The sequence below is a fragment of the Sturnus vulgaris genome, chromosome 2 (genome assembly GCF_052056855.1).
Source record: "Sturnus vulgaris isolate bStuVul1 chromosome 2, bStuVul1.hap1, whole genome shotgun sequence".
Lineage (NCBI taxonomy): Eukaryota > Metazoa > Chordata > Aves > Passeriformes > Sturnidae > Sturnus > Sturnus vulgaris.
This window is the reverse complement of record NC_142244.1, coordinates 94,790,802-94,812,200: the sequence shown is the minus strand read 5'-3', so window position 1 is coordinate 94,812,200 and position 21,399 is coordinate 94,790,802. Positions and strand designations below refer to the sequence as shown.

Below are 21,399 nucleotides of genomic sequence, written 5' to 3'. Positions count from 1 at the left end.
GTGTAATACAACAAATAATCAAACAATAGTCAAAATAACTTGATGTGTTTACTTAAGCAGACATAAAATCTTTAGGATTAAGGAACTGCTGAAGTGCATAAAACCAGTTTAAATGAGCTTTGCAAAAAACTTAGATTTTTCTCTCTGTATAAGAAAATTTATCTATCATATATGAGCCCAATCAAGCAAAACAGAATGAAGCTGAAGAGTAGTATTTTCCCTAAGTTATAATTACCAAAGCTCTTCCATGGTTTGTTAAGCCTCCATGCCATGAGATACATCTTGTAATCAGCAGTGCATGACACACATTAAAAAACTTTTCTGACCAACCTGAATATGTTCTGGGCCACACCACAACTATATCCTGTTTTTTTTGTCCAGGCTACTAGGCACTACTTGGCCTATGAACAACTTAACTGAAAAGACAAAAACCAGATCAGCAAACAAAACCCAAATCAACACAGAAGGCTAGAGCAGATGTTGCTATAAACAATCCTCTCATCATGTATCTAGTCAAAAACTACTGCCAGGCCAAGCACAGCACTCCTGCAGATCACCACCACTGACATCTCAACTAACCATCAGAACTAGTAAGACTACTATATTTGGGATATAATTGTTTCTTTCACTGTATTTAACTCCGGCCAAGCTCGGCTTCCTAACACTTTGGTTTCTCCCCCTGACTTAACTGTACCCAGGTTTCTATAGCCAGAATAGCAACAGAATAGCTTTTCTTCCAGGGGAAAAAAAAAAACAAACAACAAAAAAACAACAAAATCGGTCTTAAGGGAAACTGCACATATTAACATATTAATGTGAACATTAGCATAGTATCTTATGTGAAGGCATATCAATCTCAACAAAAAACCCCAAACATTCCTGTCAGAAATCTGAGCTATCTGCATACAAAAATTTTGGTAACACTTCGATATTCTTTTACCCAGCTCTCTTGGACTGAAGAAAATTCAAGAAACCAGTGCTATAAGGCTTCTCACTACTGAATAAGCTAATATATCAAGCTCACATGTATCTAGTGAACTTCCACTTTATGTTTCAGAAAGGTCATAAGCATCATTGCTTTAATGATGGATTTTATGTTATTCATAAAAAGCACAGCCTCTCATATTCTGTGCTATTTTCTAACTGATGTCAGTAATCGTTGTTATTCCCCCCACTAAAAATAATTTGCATTCAAACTGAACAGGAATTCAGTGGCATGAGTTTGCCTCAGCTTCCTGCAATTACGAGGAATGTCAGTAACTCTGACAACTACATTTTTCCAGACTGGTTTACTGTAAGACTGAGGCTCTCTCGTTTTTTATCAGTTACCCATGCATATGCATTCTGTTTTGGTATTTCCAAATCTTTTCTTCAGACTAAATCCAAATTACTGCTGTACTTCATAATCACAAGCTCCTACAAAGCACCTCAATACTGCTAACCATAGCAACTAAACAGGAAACCAAACATGGAAGAAATTACCAAGCTTTATTTGTAGTTTTTTTGAAGAATTAGTGTTTCACCACTGAAATATACATGCCACTTCAAATTTGCCTTTCCATAAGGATTTATATAAATGGGGAAGGCAGAATAAATTCCAACACATGTATCCTCTACACTAAAAAACTGTCACTACAAGAATACTACAGTGATGGCCCTTAAAATGCTTGTTATGTACAATTAAACAAGAACTGCCATATATTTTTCCTTAATTATACAACAATGTCTAATAATGCAACAACAGCAATTAATCCAGCAGTTTAACTAATATCTAGAGGCAGTCAGGCAATCAAGTTTATAAAAAGAATGAGTATGAAGCAGCCTGAGTTTGGAAAGTACCAAACATTATAGAAGCACTCATATACTAAGTAACAGATAGAACCTCTCTGTTGAAAAAGCACCTAAATCCAAATGATCAGTAAGATCCTGAAGCATTACTCTCAAGATGAGGTTAATTTAATGACTACAGTAAAGGAGGAAGTTGGTTCTTCTGCACTGAATCTATGCTGTAATACAGCTTCTGAAGTAAAAAGGTGACACAGTCGTGGCACTTCACAAGTATGTCAACACCAGAAATGGACTGCAGTTCAGTATTAGAAGTTTGTTTGTTAGATTAGCTAGGCAAGAAAAGCAAGATCATATCAAAAACGTGCAAGGAGCTCCTAAGATTTTAAGAAATTAAGAAGATATCCATTAACTAAGACAGATTTCTGAATCCTGAGACCCTTCAAGAGAACAGGCCATGTAAGCTTCCCCACCAGACTAAAAAGGAACTGAGGGTTCACATGACGAAGGAATGGCCGACTTCTGTGTTGTCATGAAAACGACACATCACTACTCTCCTCTCTCTTCATTAGAGGTAACTGGTTTTCACGAAGTCAAGAAATCTCAAAAGTACAAAATGAGAAGAATGAAAGCGGATATATCACAAGAGTGGTCACATGAAACAAATAGAAGAATTTCACAAAGGACTGATCCAGCACCACTAAAAAAATCACTGCAGACAGATTCCTGTTAGGGAGGATGGAGAGCAGTTGTGAAGAAAAAAGATATTAATGTTGACTTTTTAAACAATGCAATGCAGTGGTGACACACGAATTTGAAAAGAAGAAATAAAATACTTAAAGTCTCTGTCAAAGAATGAGAATAAAGGGCTTGCTGAAAAACTTAATATCAGCGATAGGACATTTCTGGCATTGAATTTACACACTCAGATGAATGCCAGACAGCTTTAACAAAAAAGTGCCTGAAGTGTCTGCCTAAACCAGATCAACATCACAGTATGAATCTGTCATCTGGTGGGAACAGATGTACTGGTTTATTTATCCCAGCACTTCTACTCAAACCTTGAGATCACAGAGTATATTAACTTAGAAAGGAAATTATCTCTTTGGTATCTCATAACATTCCATCATGGTATACAACCCAAATTTACCCAAAACCTGAAGATTTCTGCCAGGCAAATATTTTTCTACAATACGAATCAAATTATCATGATCAATAAAACCTTTAAGCAAGCAAGAACTTGTGTTCAGTTGGATGGGTGCATACCAAGCCACACCCTATTCCACAAGTTAGACCTCTCTCTATCCCAGGACAAGACAGTGTTTGAAACTTCCCTCTTAGCTCTAAATCAAGACACTAAGGAATACACAACTGCTTAAATGACAGCTGCAGAAGAATTTTTATTCAGAAGTAAGTGGATACAATGCATAAGTGCACCACATGCAAATGGAAATGATACAACTCGGGATAATCAACACTTGCATCTGCTGCTTCTTTTTGATTCAATGGTGTCCTGTGTTTACAGCTGAATTTTGTATTTTTATATATGCTGTGATACAATCTATGTAACTACATTAAAACACAGCATTTAAGTCAGTGAAAAACAGCAAAACAAAACATGGCACCAAGAAGGCTTTTCCTCCATAAAGAGCTGTGGACACTTGTTTGTCATGGTAAATAATACACAATTAACCATAGATAAATTGCATCAATATGCCTTGTAGTGAAAATCCAGCAGTAATTATGGATACTTTAAAAGGTACTATCCACATTAAAAAGTCAGTTACACAGCAAACCTTTTCACTCATATGAGGACATTGTGACCACCTGCTTCCCCCTCTTCAAGGGTCCATGAATACCATAGTTAGTGGAGCAACCATTTTTATGGCTGTAGAACATACTGTGCACAGAATATGCTTCAGCTAAAATGAGAAGGTAAATACCACAAAAAAAATCAAAATATTTTCACTAGGGTACAATTATTATTTTTTAATATTATTAAAAATTTACACAGGAATAGAGACCCAAATTCTCTCTCATCAATTAGGAAAACAATGCAACAGCTTAATGAGATTTATAGACTGCAACATCCTGTCTTTCTCTGTAAAAGCAATATACTAACAAGCCTGAAATACAGTAAACTAGAAAAATTAAAGTGAGGCTATTTTATTAAAACTAAAATTCTTACTTTTATCCTCAACTTGACTATTATCAATATTCTTTGTCTTCCAATGTAACCAAAGGAGGGAATAAAGTAGAAATGTGGTACAGCGATAATATGATTTCTCTAGTCCAAGTTACTTCATTTTAAGAGCAGTATTCCAATAATAACTCATTAACAAAAAATACATTTCTTGCAATATTACATTACTGGTTACTAGTGTTTGTGTAATAATAAAATCTTAGCATCCCTGTTCTGCTTGCTATAAAAAACAAGGGATGATGGCATTCTGGACATATATTTTAAATATCATGTAAAAGTAGTATATTTGACTATTTGGAGTCCCAAGAGGTATTTCATTCATCCTTATGAAACTAGACTTCAATACTGTTAACTATAATAACAGATTAAAAAAGCCAACAAGACAAAACAATGGATTAGATGATCTAATCCCAGTAAAAATAAAAAGCACTTATTCATCATGAGTACAGATCAACAGTTTAATTCTAGTTAGTGCTTAGTTCTGTATTTCATAAAATTCTTGATTTGGTCTTATACAGTCAATCATCATTTCAGTTAATATATAAAAATTCAAACTCGAATACGTAACTAAAATCCATCTCCTTTTCTTCTACTGAAGCCATAAAATAAAGGAGTCAAAACCTTCTGGGCATCGACATTTTCAAGCTTTTACAAAAATCAGGAAATCTACATAACCATTAATCAGGGCCAGCTTTCAAAACCAGATGACCCAAAATTAATCAGTGTCAAAAGCACATACATGGATTTGGCCTACTTTAACATACTGAACCTGGAAACTGGATTCTAAGGAAAAAATCCTCACTCCTACCAGAAAATAGCTAATTCCCTCAGGTGACAGGGCCAAGTGCTTATCCTCTACATGATTACACTTGGGCTGCTCCACCAGCCTTTTGCAGTTCCATCCCTGACTTTACCATTCCCATGACAGGACCTGATGTTTAACTACCTATAAAACCTGTGACAAGTCTACTGAAACATAGATGGAATTCAAAGTTAGAAAACTGAGAATTCCAATTATTTCCTGTCCAATAAACTCCTATAAACCTACACTGCTTCTGCTGCAAAGACCTTTGGCCAAAGACAGATCTCACCCATTTCACATTGTTTATGCAGTTCCACAACTTTTCTTTTGGTTGGCTACTTTGTAAAAACCACATGATTACATACTAATTGATGATGATAATTAAGGTTTGCTCAATTCCACAGTAAATTTAATTCCAAGTTTATCTTAAAAATATCCAAAAGTGAGTGAAAAATGGAAAATTATACATTTAAGACTGATTTAGTATGCTTGTCAATAACTGAGACAGCTTATTTCATTCTTCTATAAATAAATCTCTTCATACAAAGCAATTAGTTCACTATTATTCACTTAAAAGGTAATATATTTCCTGAATACTCTATGACACCACTAAGAGTTAAATTTTATGGTAGATTTATCAAGGCAGCATTACAAAAACAGTAAGATGGAAACCAAAGGGTAAAACAATAAATTAACTACTTGATTCTTATTTCACTTACAACTTCAAAATTTCATAGTGCAGGTTAAAATACAGTAACTAGTTACCATTTAAGATAATAAAGCTAGTTCTAATTAAAACAAATTGCTAAAGTATTGATATTATTTATAAGCCATAGAGCTTATACTCAACATTTCTAGGTGAAAACTGCATCCATTTTGTCCATGCTGTAAGTTGCAAAAGTTTGTGAGCTTTTCTGAATGTTTTTGCAGTACATAAACCTTTAAAGAAAAAAGTTAACAGGGCAAATACACAGTACACTAACAAACAGTAATAAACTAATGGGGAAGTGCATGAATTGCTGTTTTGCATATAATGTTGCTTTTGCATTGTTTTCTGTATTTATTCACCAGTGAAAGGTGTAGATTTCTTGCAAAAAAATAACTACATACTTAATAAAGTGTACAGTTTGGGATCATATGACAGAAGCAGGATAAATATTTTACTGTATCAGATCTATGTGCAACACTAATGTAGCACAACAGTATCATTTAAGGAAAATGAATTTTATTACTAGACATGCAAAGTATCTTAGGCTTCATTACAGTTGAACATGTCTAGCTGTCATTATTATTTTGATCATGTGTCTGCTGTTTTGACTTTTCTTTTTGAAATTAGTATCTATGTTTACCAATCTAAGTTAGTCAGCTACACACACAACAATCAACAAAAAAAAATACCTCACTTACTCTATTTGCGCACCATGAGCCACAAGGGCACTTATGGAATCCATACTACCAGACCGTGCTGCTTTATGAATAGGAGTTTCACCAACATAATCCTGTAAAGACAAACTACATTTTGTCAAGCATAATCTTTCTAAAAATTAAAATACTATTATTACATTACTCATTTTAATTAAGATAGCAGACATATAAAAGCAGCATTTATTAGCTAGCAAATACATCAGGTACTTTATCATTAAAGTCTGAAGTTGACTGTCATGTACATTAGACTTTTAGCAAGAAGTAACACTAAAGGCAATTAACTCACAAGATAAGACTTATCCAAGAGCTCAGCAATCAGCAGACTCATATTCAGCAACACTGATTAACCCTCCCAACATATACCACATAACACGTTATTCTAACACCTTCACTTCCTGGCACTTTTGTTCCCCAATACACTGGGCTGTGTAAGCCGTCTTGAACTCGGGAGCAGCAAGGCCGAGCCTGTGGGACTGTGCTATTTTCAGAGCTTGCTGACACACTGACCCAGTCCTCGAGTGTTGCGCTCAGCAGGAGAGGAGCACATAGGCAGAGCTCTACTGTAATAGAGGTATGCCCAGTGTTCATGGGACAGGCCAGATCTCTCCCAACACTTACACATTGATTCACCTCCTATATACGTTTCTGATTTTCTATGTCAATTTATATTCCATTATTATTAACCAGGACATCCAATCATTTTATTTTTTTGCATAATGTACAGACATACTGGGAGTAGAATATTGCTTTTCAGCAAACTCCTCCCCATTAACTGTATTACAGGTAACAGGGAGGATCTACAACAATTTTACAAATCCAAGCAAGCAGCAGGTAAATTCACGTATCATGATCTACAGGCTGCAGAGGAAATTCAGTACTTGCAAATAACCATCAGTTTTAAGAACCACAGAGAAGAAACTGCAATGAACCATTGCCTTGGAGTCGCAAGTAGATGTTGTTACTGGTTTGTTAATGTGATTAATTCTCAATACTTCCACAGTGTAGCAAGGGTTTTGGCTTTTTCCCCCCTTTTATTCCCCTTCTCTTTGTCTCCAAACTTTTGACAGACTTCACCAGTCCGTTTCAGACATTAAACATATTCTAACTGTATGTGCCCAGTTTAGCTCCCCTGTTTCCTTTATTAAATTATCAACACTATTAAATTAAACACAGCACCTTTACATATTCACTAGTGTTTACACACACCAGTGGACATGCCTAACCCCACAGTACTGGTTGCATTTTAGCTCTATGTGGATGTGAATATATGCAAAATATGATCATACTACCTAGAAGCTACCAAGCGTCTTAAATAGTCTGCCAAACTCTTGACAAATTTAATCCTATCTTTTAGGCCATGTAAGCATAACTTGAAAATGAATTTTGGATTATGAGGTATGAATTCTCAATTTTCTACTTGACAATTTTATTTCATGGTGAAATATCTTTAAAACAAGTTACAAACTCACTGAGGGTAAGCCAGCTTACCAGTGCTTAAGACATATATTCAGCCAAACAGTGAACTACCTAACACACCCAGCAGGGAACAATAATGGCACCATTTAGCTTATAAGCTAAGGAAAATTGTTGAGGCTGACAAAGTTTGGACACAGAAAAGAGCAGCAAATGCCTTAGAGATTAGAAAAGGGCTATACAGCCCTTCTTCCAAAGTGGATGTCTGCAGTTGATGGATAGAAGACTGCTTTCCAATGAAGTTTATGCAATTTTTCCCATTTATAATGTCCCCTGAAGTAACAGGAAGACAGAGAAGTTTAAGACAGGATACAATTTTTTAAACTATTATACATGGAAATTTATTTGACATTAATTTACCCAGAAAAAATTTCTTTGTGTAATAAATTTTCCGATCATAGAAGTTGTCTTCGATTCATCATCCTGTTATGGTTTCCTCCCCTCTCCCCTTCATTAAAGTGGTGAAGTATAGAAAGTAAGTCTTTGGCCTCTTTTGGTCAGCATTAGTATCTACAAGCCCAACCCTAAGTTAAAAGATGATCACTTAATATTAAGTTCAGTTACGGGTTAGTTGGCCATGCATATGATAGAGGTAACAAAATCTCCCCTAGCCCCATAAACCTGGCACACTGCCCACAGTAAGATCTAGAGAACTCAGTTATGACATTGCTGTGGGGAAACACAAAAAGGATGAGAGAAGACCTTTGCAAAAGGACTCCCCAGCACTGCATTAGAAGAATGAGCTAAGCTTATAGCAGCTAGCACTTCCATCACCAAACAAAAAAGATTAGTATTTCAGAAGAGAATAGATGTCTTGAGAAGGGCTGCTTTCAATCACTGGCCCAGAAAACCATGTGTCTACAGCTAAGGAATTAAAAAAAAACTTAAAAAATTACTGAATACAGAGACATAGATTTTTATAGCATTCCTTTTAATTAAAACACCCAAATTTCAGTCATCACTACTATTACGTTGCCTTGAAATTCTTGTAAGGGGCCAAACATATTTGCACTGAAACACTTTCCTAGCTGTCATCAGAAATTCTCTCTAGATTGTAAGCTAGACTAAACGGAAAATAGATACATATCCCACTGAAAGATAGCTTTTAAATTTAGTTATTTTTCAATGTATCCAAAACCATGTATACAGAAGAAAACAACAGTCCTCTGTTTAAGTCTCAGAACAATTCTGTTTTGACTCAACAACTGGAACGGATGTGACCAAACAGGAAAACAAACTAACAGTTTTTTCCCAAGAAGTTTCTGAGAGCAGTTCAGGGTCTAGCCTGTCAGCACATTCTTAGGTCTAAGACACTTTTTCCCTACCTCTTTTTACTTATGTGGAGCAAAAGAAGCTATTTTATTTTGAGAAGCTCTTAAAATTCCTGATTATCTCTGATAACACCTCAAAATCCTTTAAATTGGTCACATTCCCCATCTGTGCTTGAGTCTGATACAATTCCTTTTGTATTAATATTTCAGGAAGGGAAGCATCAATGACTTGTACTGGCCTTTCACAACTAGAGCAGAACTTGTCTCTCTGTTGCAACACTGCACCAACAGTCCAAACTTGTCTCACAGTCTAGAGGATGCCTTATAAGTGAGTAAAAACTCAAATTAAGTTTCATTAATTTAGCATTCAAGATAATACATTTAATTGGTTCTGTGGCTACTAAATATTTTTTGCACAGTGCTCTTGAAGAAATGGCATCAGAAGCATCAGAGACATTTAGTTTTTGCAACTCACTGCTGAATGTCTTCCTCCTTCCCCTCAGAAAGAATGGCTACCCTTTCACACAGACAAGGGCAGTTTTCTCTAGCTTGGGGTCAGAACTAGATTACCTTTAACTTCTATTTCATTTTACTGAATCAATATCTAGCTTCCTTTCTGATTCTCTTTTTACTTATGTGGCTGAAGAGTCTTCTGCTTTTTTTGACTTTAATCACTAAGTCTATCTCAGCTTGATTAATCAGTTTCCAGTTCCTCACTATGCTGTTTAACCTCAAAAGACCTTTTCTCTACTTTAATTAAATACTTTTCTCAAACTCTCTTCCCAGGCCTCCTGTATGTATGGGTATTTTTTCAATTTGGTCTAAAGCCATTTTTTACTCCATTTTTCTTCCTTCTGTCTTTTTGGAACCTGAATTCTGTTGGCTTGAGCACATTTCAGAGCACATTTCCTATTTTGTTCACCAAATTCCAAGTCCCTGGATATGATTAAATTGATTTTACTCACTGGTACATTTACATGTCTTCCATTCATAAAAAACAAAACAAAACCAACCAAACAGAAGAACAAAACAAAACCAAAACAAGCAAAAGAACACCCCAAAACCCAACCCAACCAAAACCAACTTAGTTGCAGGATTTTTAACATAAAAAGCTCCCACACACATTTACACTGAAGGCTTTCAACTATGTATACTGATTTGCATGGGATAGAGTTAATTTTCTTCACAGTACCTGTTAAAGTGTTTTGGATTTGCAACCAAAGTGGTTTTTTTTTAGTACACCAATGTTTTAGCTATGAGTGGGCTGGATTGTGGCACAGCTGGGACCACTGACCCAAATGAATCAGAGGATTATCCCATATCATATCATATCATCATGCTCAGGAAATAAAACTGGGGCTGTCATTGCTCCAGCACTGGCTGGGCATCAGTCAGGCAGTACTGTGCAACAAAGCTTTTTGGGCTGTGCTGTGAGATTTAAGAAAATGTTTTATCACTTGATTTTTCTTGGATTTCTTTTTCTTTGTTTCCTTTTTTTACCTGTTAACCTGTCTTTACTTCAACCCTTAAGTTCTCACGCTTCTCTTCTCATTCTCCCCCTCACCTCAGGGGTGGGGAGAACAAGGAAGCAGCTGTGTGGTGCTTAGGTATCCACTGGGGTTAAACCTCAACACTATGCAAGCCCTTCTAAAATACTTCTAGTAGTGATATTGACTAAGACACAAAAGCCCTTACTTGGTAAGTAATACAAACTAACTCCATTCCTTAACTCAACTGATTGAATTTCATTGATCAATCAGATGATCACTTTTCCAAACACTACTCATTTCTTAGACCCTGTATGCTACCCTTTCTGAAGCTAGGAAGTAGAAACTAAAGAACACTAAGTAATTTTCCTCCTTTCCTAAAAGGGCTTTTGACTGCAAATGAGAACTGATGTAATCTTTTTACCTGTACTTAGACTTAACTGTTCTTTAAAATAAAAACAGTAATATACCAAAATAATATTTTCTTCCTCCATACCAAGGACATCAGCCTGTTTACAGTTCATGCTCCTATGGGTAGCCTAATCCTCCTAAAACTATCTGCCACCACTGCCATGTGATAGTAACTGACTGCATGACTAGTAAGTTGCATCCCCTGTAAGGGTGCATGTTCCCTTCTCTTTATGACAGGCCACACAGTACTTTTTTTGGCCAATCAAGAAAGGCAACATACAATAGAAATGTTTAATAGGCTGAGGCTAGAGGGGAAAAATATTTAAATAAAGTTAATTGTTTTCTAAATCAGAAAGTATTCATTATTATCTGATGTTAATATTACCACAGCCCAGAATCAATCTGTGTTGTGACAAGGATAAAACAGAAAAAAATCCTCAGGAAAAGTAGCAGAGTAATTGCTTTGCACTGTTACAGTGAACTAGAGCAGGCAGGCAGCCAAATGTAGGTCCTGAGTCATATCACTAAGAACTATTAGCAGGCACAGCCTGCCGAGGGAGAAAAAAAAAAAAAAAAAAAAAAAAAGAAAAATCAGAAACAGTAGGACATTCCCTTGAATCTACACTGGGTAGAAACAGACAATTGCTCGGCACTTCAGTTTTCCTCCTGTGCATTTTCATATGGTGATCGTGGCGGTAGAGAACTGCCCACTGATGAGAGACAGATGTGATTCTAGCCAGCACATACAGTTATATAAGAGGGCTGGGCATCACAGAATATACTCACAGAATTTATTTGGGGAGCAAAGTACAGTTGGGAAAAGCAGTTTTCAGCACTTGTACTTCATTGCTGCTGCCTGAGAAGTGTCCTGGGCAACTGTCACCAGCAATGAGATAAGACATTTTTAAGTTTTCCTCAACTTCAGGGCAGGCAGCATGAGCTACAATACCATACCTCAGGGCAGATATGAGAAAGCATGCATGCAAATTCTACTGAGTACCGGAGGTTTATGGTAAAACTGAGAGACTTGTGTGGATTCCTTTTCAGAAGCTATCCTTTTCTTTTTCCAGAAGTGAAGGGTTAGTCTGTAGCCAATGACCAGAAGTCAGTTTGGAAGGAAAAGTTTACTAGTTTAAATATCAAGCATTCCCAGATCTTTCTCAGCATGTGTTTTGTATCCAGTGTCCATGGAACACTTGTCCTCACACAAGCATTAGCCAGTGACTATGTCTGTTTGAAGTACAGCATCAGTCAGCGAGCTGGAAGGAATAAACAAAATACACATCAGGAAATAGTGCTCCAAAAGCTCAAAAGTGTGGGTGGAAGCCCTAGATGATCACCTAAAAGTGCTTGCAAGTTAAATAAGGAACTGAGATCATTTAAGGAGTTCAAATCAAACAAGAATAGTAGAATTCAACCACAATTCAATAAACAGCTAAGGGAACTGGGGATAGCAAAGCATGCACTGTGCTTTACATAGCCATGTATAAAACATTGCAGCTATCTGTGGGATGAGTTTTCTGCTTCAGTTATCATCAAGGCACACTGTCTAGATTTCAGTGCTTGTGCATGTGAAAACAGTGTGACTGACAAGTTGCATCCTATGAATTTAGGAGACTTTTTTGTTTCTACTACCATTTTAATTAACCAGAGGTATCTTATTTTATCACTGAACTGAGTCTGAAATACTTCTGGTCATATGCTCAATTAGTATTTTGTGGGGACAAAAAGTAGTTACTACACTCAAGCGTAACTTGAGCCTACAATTAACCACATACAAGGCACCCACAGTCTCACCTCTCAGTACCTATCTCTCTTGTGTCTGTGGTCTGTCATTGCCTAAGTCTGCCCTAGAACTCTATAGAATACTATTATCACCATCTGAAAACTTGACAATGTGGAGAACCATTTACTCTGGCAACAAGCCATCAACATACAGACTCCTGAGTCACTGGCTTGCCTTAGTAACTTCTTTAAAATGGAATGAGTCTCCTGCCCATTTTTAACTGCATATTATACTGCTTCTGCTTTCTTTTACAGTCATCTGCATGTTGCCCTCAGCCCATGGAGAGATCTCTCCACACTCTTCTCTTCTTCTGGGAGCTAGCTGCTACTTTCTTCTTTGCTACAACCTCACTCCCTACATGTGATTTTTTTCCCCCTCATCATGTTCCAGGACATCAAGCTTGTTCTTCAACTCCATTTCAACCTCACTGGTCAGTTCTTCTCTTTATCCTCATAGCTGGAAACTTTCATTCTTCTCATTCATTCACTTTCATTCATTCTTCTCTTCTCATTTAGCAGTTATTTGTATATCTTTATTCTGTGCATGCCATGTTTCCTCTCTAATCACCATTTCTTTACATTCTTACCTGGTCTCCAGATGCATTTATAGTTCTTGTATTTTCTCTTCTGAAGATTCTACCACTATGCAGCAATAACTTATTGCATAAGTTACTTTTGTCAGGTATCAAGGAGAAGATGCGATCTATAGCCTCTGCATCCAGCCACCTTCATTGTTTCTACAATTCTCCTGGTGTCTCACAGCTGCTCTCAATGCACCAGACTTCTTTTCTGAAAACTCAACACAAACTTCCCCATTTCTTATTTTTGCACAGCTTAAAAAAAAAAAGAACCAAACTCTAGAAATGCAAATGTTTAAGTTCTTCAGCAGACTTAGCTTAACTCTACTGCATATAAAATGCAGTCTGGCCCTTTAATATTTTATGAAAAGTATGATACAAGATTTAACAGGCCAGACATTTTATGGATGCTGTACTATACCACAGCTTCTTAAAACAGCATATGCTGTAGTATTAGTTACTCTCACAGAATATTATTAAAAATACTTTTATTACCATTAAAAAGTATGTTATGTATGCCCAGCATACCTAACAGATTCATTCAGTACTTCAAACATTTTCTTCAAAAACATGATAGTTTTTACGTGTTTATTCTGTAACTGTACCAGAGTCAACAGTCCTTTGCAGGAATTTTGTTATATTAATGCACTCTCTGCTACCAAATAAATTACATACTCACGTAAAACTAATGAAAATTATAGTAAAAAAAAGCAAAATAAATCTTTTAAATCACCCATTCATTCTTTGTTAGTAAAGTACATGTTTCTGATCTATTTTCAGAAAGCTACTAGAAAAGCTTTAGAAATAATCTAAAAGAAAAACATAAAACCAGATGCACGTTAAAATAAATCAAGGCAGCCCTTACTAGTTAGATGTATGAGTAAATCATGAAGCACCACTAAGGTCTCATGGTTCTGTAGGTAATGGTAAATTTTTCAATTCTTAGCATATTTAGTAAGTATTATGTTCCTCACTAGTTTTTTTTCTTGTCCCTACAGCAGCACTACAATATCAGAGTATTTGCTAATGCTGCCAATACCACGGCAACATTACCATTTTGTTCAAGAAGCAGCAAGATGTCAACTCCTAAAACAAATATCCTCCAAACCTCTAGAGGCTTAAAGGACATTTATTAGTCCTATCTCTACTGAAATGTAAAATGTCTATAACTGATCATTAAGTCATTTGACCTCAGCTGATGTCAAAAATAAAGTATCTGTATGTTAATGTAACAATCATACATGTCAGAAAAAGAGATCAAAACACTTCTTGCAAAACTATATGCATAGGTGAAATACACGTTAATCCGTACCTGTTTGTTTATGTTGGCCCCCACTTGAATCAACCAATTCAGGCACTGTGGATGTCCTCCAAAAGCAGCAATGTGGGCTGGTGTTTGAGCAAAACGTGTTGTACTGGCATTTACAGAAGCTCCAGCTCTTACTAACTGCATTAGGCACTCCAGCTTTAAAGACATGAGGGAAAATAAAACCAAAAAATGTTACACAGATGTCCTATGACAATTGGCAAGTGCTAAATGACTACATAAAACCTAGAAGAGCTAAACTTACTAGTAAGACTACATGAATGAAAAACAAGACAGAATATGAAATTTAGGATTTCCTCCCTCATTTGATCATAGACCATATCTGAGAAGTACTTAATTCTCACCTCCAAAACTGAATTTCACCTTCAATTTCAGAAAAGAGGGCATAAACACTTCAATCCTAACTACAAGAGATATTCAGTTCACTTTTGTTAAGAGGGTGGAAAGGGAGGAAAGAAAAAAAAGGACAAAAAAAAGTGGCGGGGGGGGAAGAGTTCTGATCCAGCAAACATGATACTAACCAGATATTATTATTAGATAATATTTGCCAAAACAAAAGTGTTGTTACGAGATACAGAGATCCTGGGCTCATACTCTCGGGAGAGTTTATAGAAAGCTGTATCAGAAAAACAAAAGATTTTTCATTTCTTTAATGTATTCCTGGAGTGACTGAAGATTAGTCAAGAAAACTGATACTTAACAATATATATAATAAGTTAAATCTATACAAGAAATAAATTAATTCCACCATTTTCTTGTTATTTCATATAAGAAACTGTTGAAAATAAAACAGGGTGCATGTTTGTGGCACCACAAAGATAATAAATGTCTTTTTTGTTTTAAAAAATGGTAGCACTTTTTCAAACTATATTCTGCCCTTTTTTTCCTAACATACTAGACAGAAGTGTCAGATAGCCAGATAGAATTTTTAAAGGTTCATAAGTTCTCATTTATAGAAACCAGGCAAACCACAGCTACAATGACCTCAACTTTCAAAAATAGTCAAAACACTTCTTTCCTGTCACAGAGTAGCATTGTCTTGTTGATAGGAAAAGGAACTGACTATGCTGAAATAAACAGTTTAGTCTAGGCTTCCATTTACTGTGGGTAGAAAACAAATATCACTGCACACACGTTCAACAGCAAAACAAAGATCCTTACACTGGCTCAGGCATTGGTTCATATAAAACAAATCTGTGGGTGTCCCAGTGTATCACAACTAAAGAAAACATCAGCCACACCACAGCTGTGGAAAAGTCTGTCCATAAATGAACAATTAAAAATCTGAATGTAGGCTGGCAGCTTGACTCAGATAGAAGCATCAACATCAGGATTATAACATTGTTCTCTGTTGCTGTATATCAGCTTTTCTTTCTCCCTCTCTCAACCTGTAAATTCCTGATCTTGCTGAATTACACACACGAGATAAAAGTATCAACCCCTGTAAAAAAGCATTTTATATTAGTTTTGCAAATACGTTGTGAACTTCATTTGTCTCCTTCCCTCATATAATTCAAACAAACCATATCCTTTGGAATAAACAGAAGTAATTTTTTGGACTGTAATGGAGTTAAGGCTGGACAAGTTTTACCACGAGCTCTCTAACTGCATGAAGTAAGGGTGAGGCTAACTGGAATATTGCATACTAATGAATCTAGCTCCATAAACATCAACACTGCCAAAGACAAAGTACCTTTTCAAAAGAAAACAAGTATTTTTGTTGGAAAAAAACCCCAACACATCAAATAACTAGTATAAGAAAATTTTTAACTCCAACATTACACTACTGAACTACAATTTGTATTTGCCAATATTATTACACTTTCCTTGATGTTCACATGTTAGCACTTGTAATATTGCAGTCAATATTTAGACATTGTTAACAAGTCATGTGATGGAAAACACTCCTCCAGCTACACCAAGAGGTTCACCTGTGGTAACTGAAGGCAAAAATAAATTTCAGCCAGTTTTTAGAACAATAGACTTTATTAATAGAGTTAATTTGAAAACACTTCCAGACAAGCATTACAACTCCAGGAAAGAATAATATTTCCTGCACAGGCACCAGGCTGAAAGAACTCCTTAATTAGACAGGCATTACAGCCCATCAGCTGAAAAGGGAAAAACACAGAAACTGATTGACTAGTACCATCCTGCACCGTTTAAATCTAAGATGACCATACACCATGATTATCCATGTGACTTCATTTTTAAACATTCGTTTTTGTTTCTGTTGGCTTTTTTTTGCATACTCTGACTTTAGAGTCATAGGGGTTTAACAATGAGTAAAATTTCATCCCATTAAAAGCTTGAGTATGGATCTTCTGTATCATGGCTGTCAGAAATACCTGCTTCTTCCAACGTTATGGAACAATGAGATGAATTACATCCATGAACAGGAAAAGTCAACATGACAAAAAAAACAATACTTCACTTGATCATTTATGCCTGAGATCAGGACACACAAGTCCACTTTCATTAAATAACCTAAATTTAATACAGTGAATATTTTCCAACCTGAAGCAGAGGCTAAATTGATTTAGTGAAGAAAGACAGGCCTCTACACAGGCCACAACACTGGCAAAATACCAAGCAAGAGACAGGGATTTTTATCTCTATCATTTTTGTTCCAAAAGAAACAGAACATATTTAATACTCTTTTGCTTCCTGTAATGTAAACAGTCAAATGCGAAAAAGCAAAAGCGGAAGACGAGCACAAGCAAATAGATGTGCTCAGAGAAAATAAAAATTCAATTGCAAGTGATTGAAAGGAAAATTACAGTTAATTTTAATTCATTTTGTGTTGGACTAAGACCAAAGTAATTTTTTTATGCAAGCCCTGGATTTTCTACCTGTCTGGTAGCTTTTTTAGACTGTTAATACTTTTAGATTCTGACCCATCTTCTCAAAAATCAATAAAATACCAGTGTAATTTAGGACACTATATAATTAACTCCAATTAAAATACAGAAACTCTAATAGGAATTAATTCACATCTCAGGAGACAAGCACTTTTCTGCAGTCAAGGAATGCCCTGAAGATGCAAACTCCACCACAGGTACTCAACAAAACAAGTAAATTCACACTTGCTACTTTCTCTAAAAGGAGGTCCATGCTGTCACTAAATGCCCAGATAGTATAACTAGAAACATGAGCTCAACAGCCATCACCTCCAATTGACTTTGCTGGTATTTTAAGTATCACCTGCAAGCTGCAGAAGTATGTTTTAGAGTAAGTTGTTCAAGAACTCTGTTTTCATTTACAATTGTAAGAGACCCCATTTTTACTGGTACCGATGTTACACCAGTATTCTCTCCTCAAAAGCCACCTTTCCTCTTCCACATATTCATTTATAAACAACTTGACCGTTGATGCTACTTCCTTCCCGAAGAATATGTACAGTTGCATGCAAGAACGTAGTTCTACACAGCTTTACTGTAAAATTCTTCTGTACTGCCCTCTGATGCAGAGAGAGACATCTTTCATGCTCTACTTTTGCCACAGACAGAGGGAACAAGGGGGAACGAAAACTCTCTTTGAAGTTCACCATAACTGGACTCCTGCTGCGTGTGCAGGCACACGTGGGTGTACATGTATGAACTGGCTTAGATTTCATTGCTTACAAGTAGTTCCAGAAAATAACTAAATCAGTTTTGTCGTTTCAGCCTCCTGCAGAGCTGCAGTGAGAACCAATACATGTCTAGTGAACCATGTTACTAATTGGCCCTATATCAGACAGACAGACATGAACAGACATGAAGTTCTGTCATAACATAGTTTCTTCCAGGAAAAGAAAAAAACAAACAAGTGAAAATCCCACAAAATCTAGAAAGACAAAGAAGTGAAGAGAAAGAGACCTGTTCAGTAACTGTTAATGAACACTTCAAAAATTAACATTTGAAAACTGTACTACTTTGAGAAACAGAAGACTTTTCCATTTTGTTTCGATGTGATTTTGAATTTGGGAAACAAAAAAAGCCATAAATACAAACGCCAGACAGGCATCTGAGCAGCTCTTGTACCACTGCTGGCAATACTCTTCTAACTGGTGAAAGGCACAGGTGTAACCATGCCACACAAACACAAACCAGTCGTGTTTGGGATCGAATTACTCTACTGTAACTTTTCCAAAGTGTTGTACAGTCTTCGGCTCTGAGAAAGGAACACAACAAGACTATAAAGTATGTAGATAACTTCCATAGATTGCTGCCTAGATCTGATGGCTTTAAGGAAAAAACATATACACAAAATTCTATAAAGTCCATTTATAACCTATGTCACCTTTGAAAGTCTCATTTCATCTGTCAGATTCCCCCCATATGCAACATCAAATTTTGCTCATACCCAAGAACGAATATAGCAAATACAAGCACAACATGTTGCAGGCCGACTTCTTCCCTTTGTTTACAGTTTCTGCAAGAGTCTCTTCAAGAGAAACTGGAATGCAAACAAAAGCTCGCTCAAGCTAGGATGGTTAGCAGAAAGCTGAAGATGCTTAAAGGAAAAAACAAAACAACACACACTATCCAAAATCTACATCCAATAACCACTACCTTGCAAAAGCAAGGCTGCCAGAAGATCATACTGAAAAGAAATTCTTACAAGACAGAGGAAAGAAACAGAAGACTGTAAGGCAAATTAGTATCTTGATATTTTCTGCGGGCGTATTTCACAAGGAAAATAAAGGCACTCCACTTTTTTTGGAGTGCAGATTATTAGCATCTTTCTGAACAGATAAAACAGTATTCTACGTTTTGGATTTTGTGGGTTTAGGGTTTTTTGTTTTGCTTTGTTTTAGGACTGGAAGACTACTTAACTAAAGCTGCTTCTAAAAGAAGCAACTGCAGATAAGATCACATAACGTATAGAAACTGTCTCCTAATGTCCTTTTATAAACCATGACAACTGCTTAAGTACATCAATCTTCCTCCTCTGGCACACAACCAATAAGCAAACAGAAGTATATGGGAAATGGGAGGGAGAACAAGAACAAAAGCCCCTCGAATTCTGAATTCAGACAAATCAATGAGGAAACAAAACTAGATCCCAACCCTCTAGGCTGGAATTCTGCATAGTCTGAGATACTTACTGCATCAGAAACAGGAAACGCGTATATAAAAATCGAGAAATTAGAATACCACTCCGTCTAAGATGCGAAGTTAGCGTAGCTACTTATGTTTCGGTCTTTTCTACAACGCAAAGACGCCAATGCAGAAAATTCCATAAGTATGAACCAACCGCAATTTATTTTTCCTACTGAAGGCAAAAGAGGAGCGCCTTACAGGCACAACAAGCACCTTCTGCCCAAACTCCCAAGGAGCCGGTTGTCATAACACGGGCACCACAACACAGCGGTCTCCAGGTGCGGAGCCTGAGCACGACACGGATGGCGACCAGACCGCGCAGACAAAGCGCGAAGCGCCCCGTGAGGGCCAGCAGGGAAGGAGGATCGGCCGAGGGCGGGGAAGGGGTCGCGCCGCGGCGGTGCCTCCAGCCCGCAAGGCCGGCGTCCGCCGGGGGTGTGCGGAGGGGATGGCCGCTCCTCACCGTTCGCTCCCGTGCCGGAGGCCCGGGCGCCGTTCGGCAGCGCGAGGCGCGGGGCCGCCGCTGTCACCGGGGAAGCGGCGGGGAGGGAGAGGGGCGGCTGTCGGCGGCAGCGGGGGTGGGATGAGTGATGCCGAGACGGCAGGTGCCGCCAGCCCCGTGACCTGCGCCACCCACGCCTCGCTGACCGCGGGGACAGGAACGGAGCCAAGAGCCACGGCTGTCCGCTCCCGTCCCGCCCGATTCCCCGAGGAGCGGCAGGAGGCGGTGAGGAAAGGGCGGGGGGGGGCGGCGGCGCCTCCCGGCACAGCGCGCGCTAGGGGCAAAGATGGCGCCGCGTTGCGCGCGAGCGGGAATCGCGCCCTCCTTCCCCTTCTCCTTCCCGTACCCACCCCCGCTCCCGCCGCCGGCTGAGCCCGGCCAGGCCCCACCTTGCCGAAGTGCGCGGCCCAGTGGATGGGCGTCCAGCCATAGAAGGAATCCTCGGCCGCCAGATCGGAGCGGGGCGAGCTCTGAAGCAGCGCGCACAGGGCGGGCAGGTCCCCATCGCGGCAGGCGCGGTGAAGGGGGAAGCGCAGGGTCAGGAGCTCCTCGCTGGAGAAGCCCGCCTCGGGGCCGGCTCCCAGCGACATGGCGAGCGGGAGAGCGGTGAGAGGGAATGGGAAGGAATGGGGGAGGGAGAAAGGGAAGAAGGAGCAGGCGGACGGGCGCGCGCTGCCCAGGCGGGAAGCGGCGGCGACTGCGGCTGGCGCGCGCGGCCCCGGCACAAAGGGAGCGGGGCGGGGCTGCGCGCGACGCTCCGCCCCCGAGGGGCGGGGCCACGCGGCCCTCAGGGAGCCCAGAGCGGGGCTGGCGGGGCGGGGCGGCGCGCGGCGCTGTCTCCTTCTTCTCCGTGCTCCTTCCTCCTCCGGCTTCGCCTGTCCCTCCTTCCCTTTCCTCATCTTTCCATCTTTCCTGCCTCCCTCCCGCCCTCCTGTCTCTTTCTCTCTGTCTCTCCACTCCCTTTTCTTCCCTCACCCTTTCATCCTCTTTCTCCTCGTTCCCTCTCCCTCCCCTTCCTCCATTCCGCTCTCCTCCTGTTGTGGAGGCGACAGAGCCGCTCTCTGCCGCCGCCCCGGGCCGGTGTGCCAGCAAGGAGAAGGTGCCGGTGGCAGGGCTGGGCCGCGGAGCGCCCGCTGTCGTGGTGTCCCCGCACACCACGGATGTGCTGTCAAGCCAGCCCCAGCGCTCGGAGGTCACCATGGGTTTGTGCTGCTCAGTGGGTTACAAACAACAACCCCGTCAGCGTCTGGTTAAAATGACAATTCT

The 21,399-nt window shown here is 38.8% G+C and overlaps 1 protein-coding gene across 1 annotated transcript in view; it reads right to left on the bottom strand.

Annotated features, from left to right (window-relative positions):
• ANKRD10 (ankyrin repeat domain 10) overlaps positions 1–20,909 on the bottom strand; it is a 37,392-nt gene extending 16,483 nt beyond the window's left edge. Inside the window, exons 1-3 of the mRNA XM_014883233.2 lie at positions 20,523–20,909; positions 14,533–14,685; positions 6,198–6,289 (exon numbers count right to left, since the gene is read on the bottom strand). Of these exons, the coding sequence (XP_014738719.2) occupies positions 6,198–6,289; positions 14,533–14,685; positions 20,523–20,723 (446 nt within the window). The 5' untranslated portion in view covers positions 20,724–20,909. The remainder of the gene's footprint in view (positions 1–6,197; positions 6,290–14,532; positions 14,686–20,522) is intronic.
• Between the last annotated feature and the right edge of the window lie 490 nt (positions 20,910–21,399).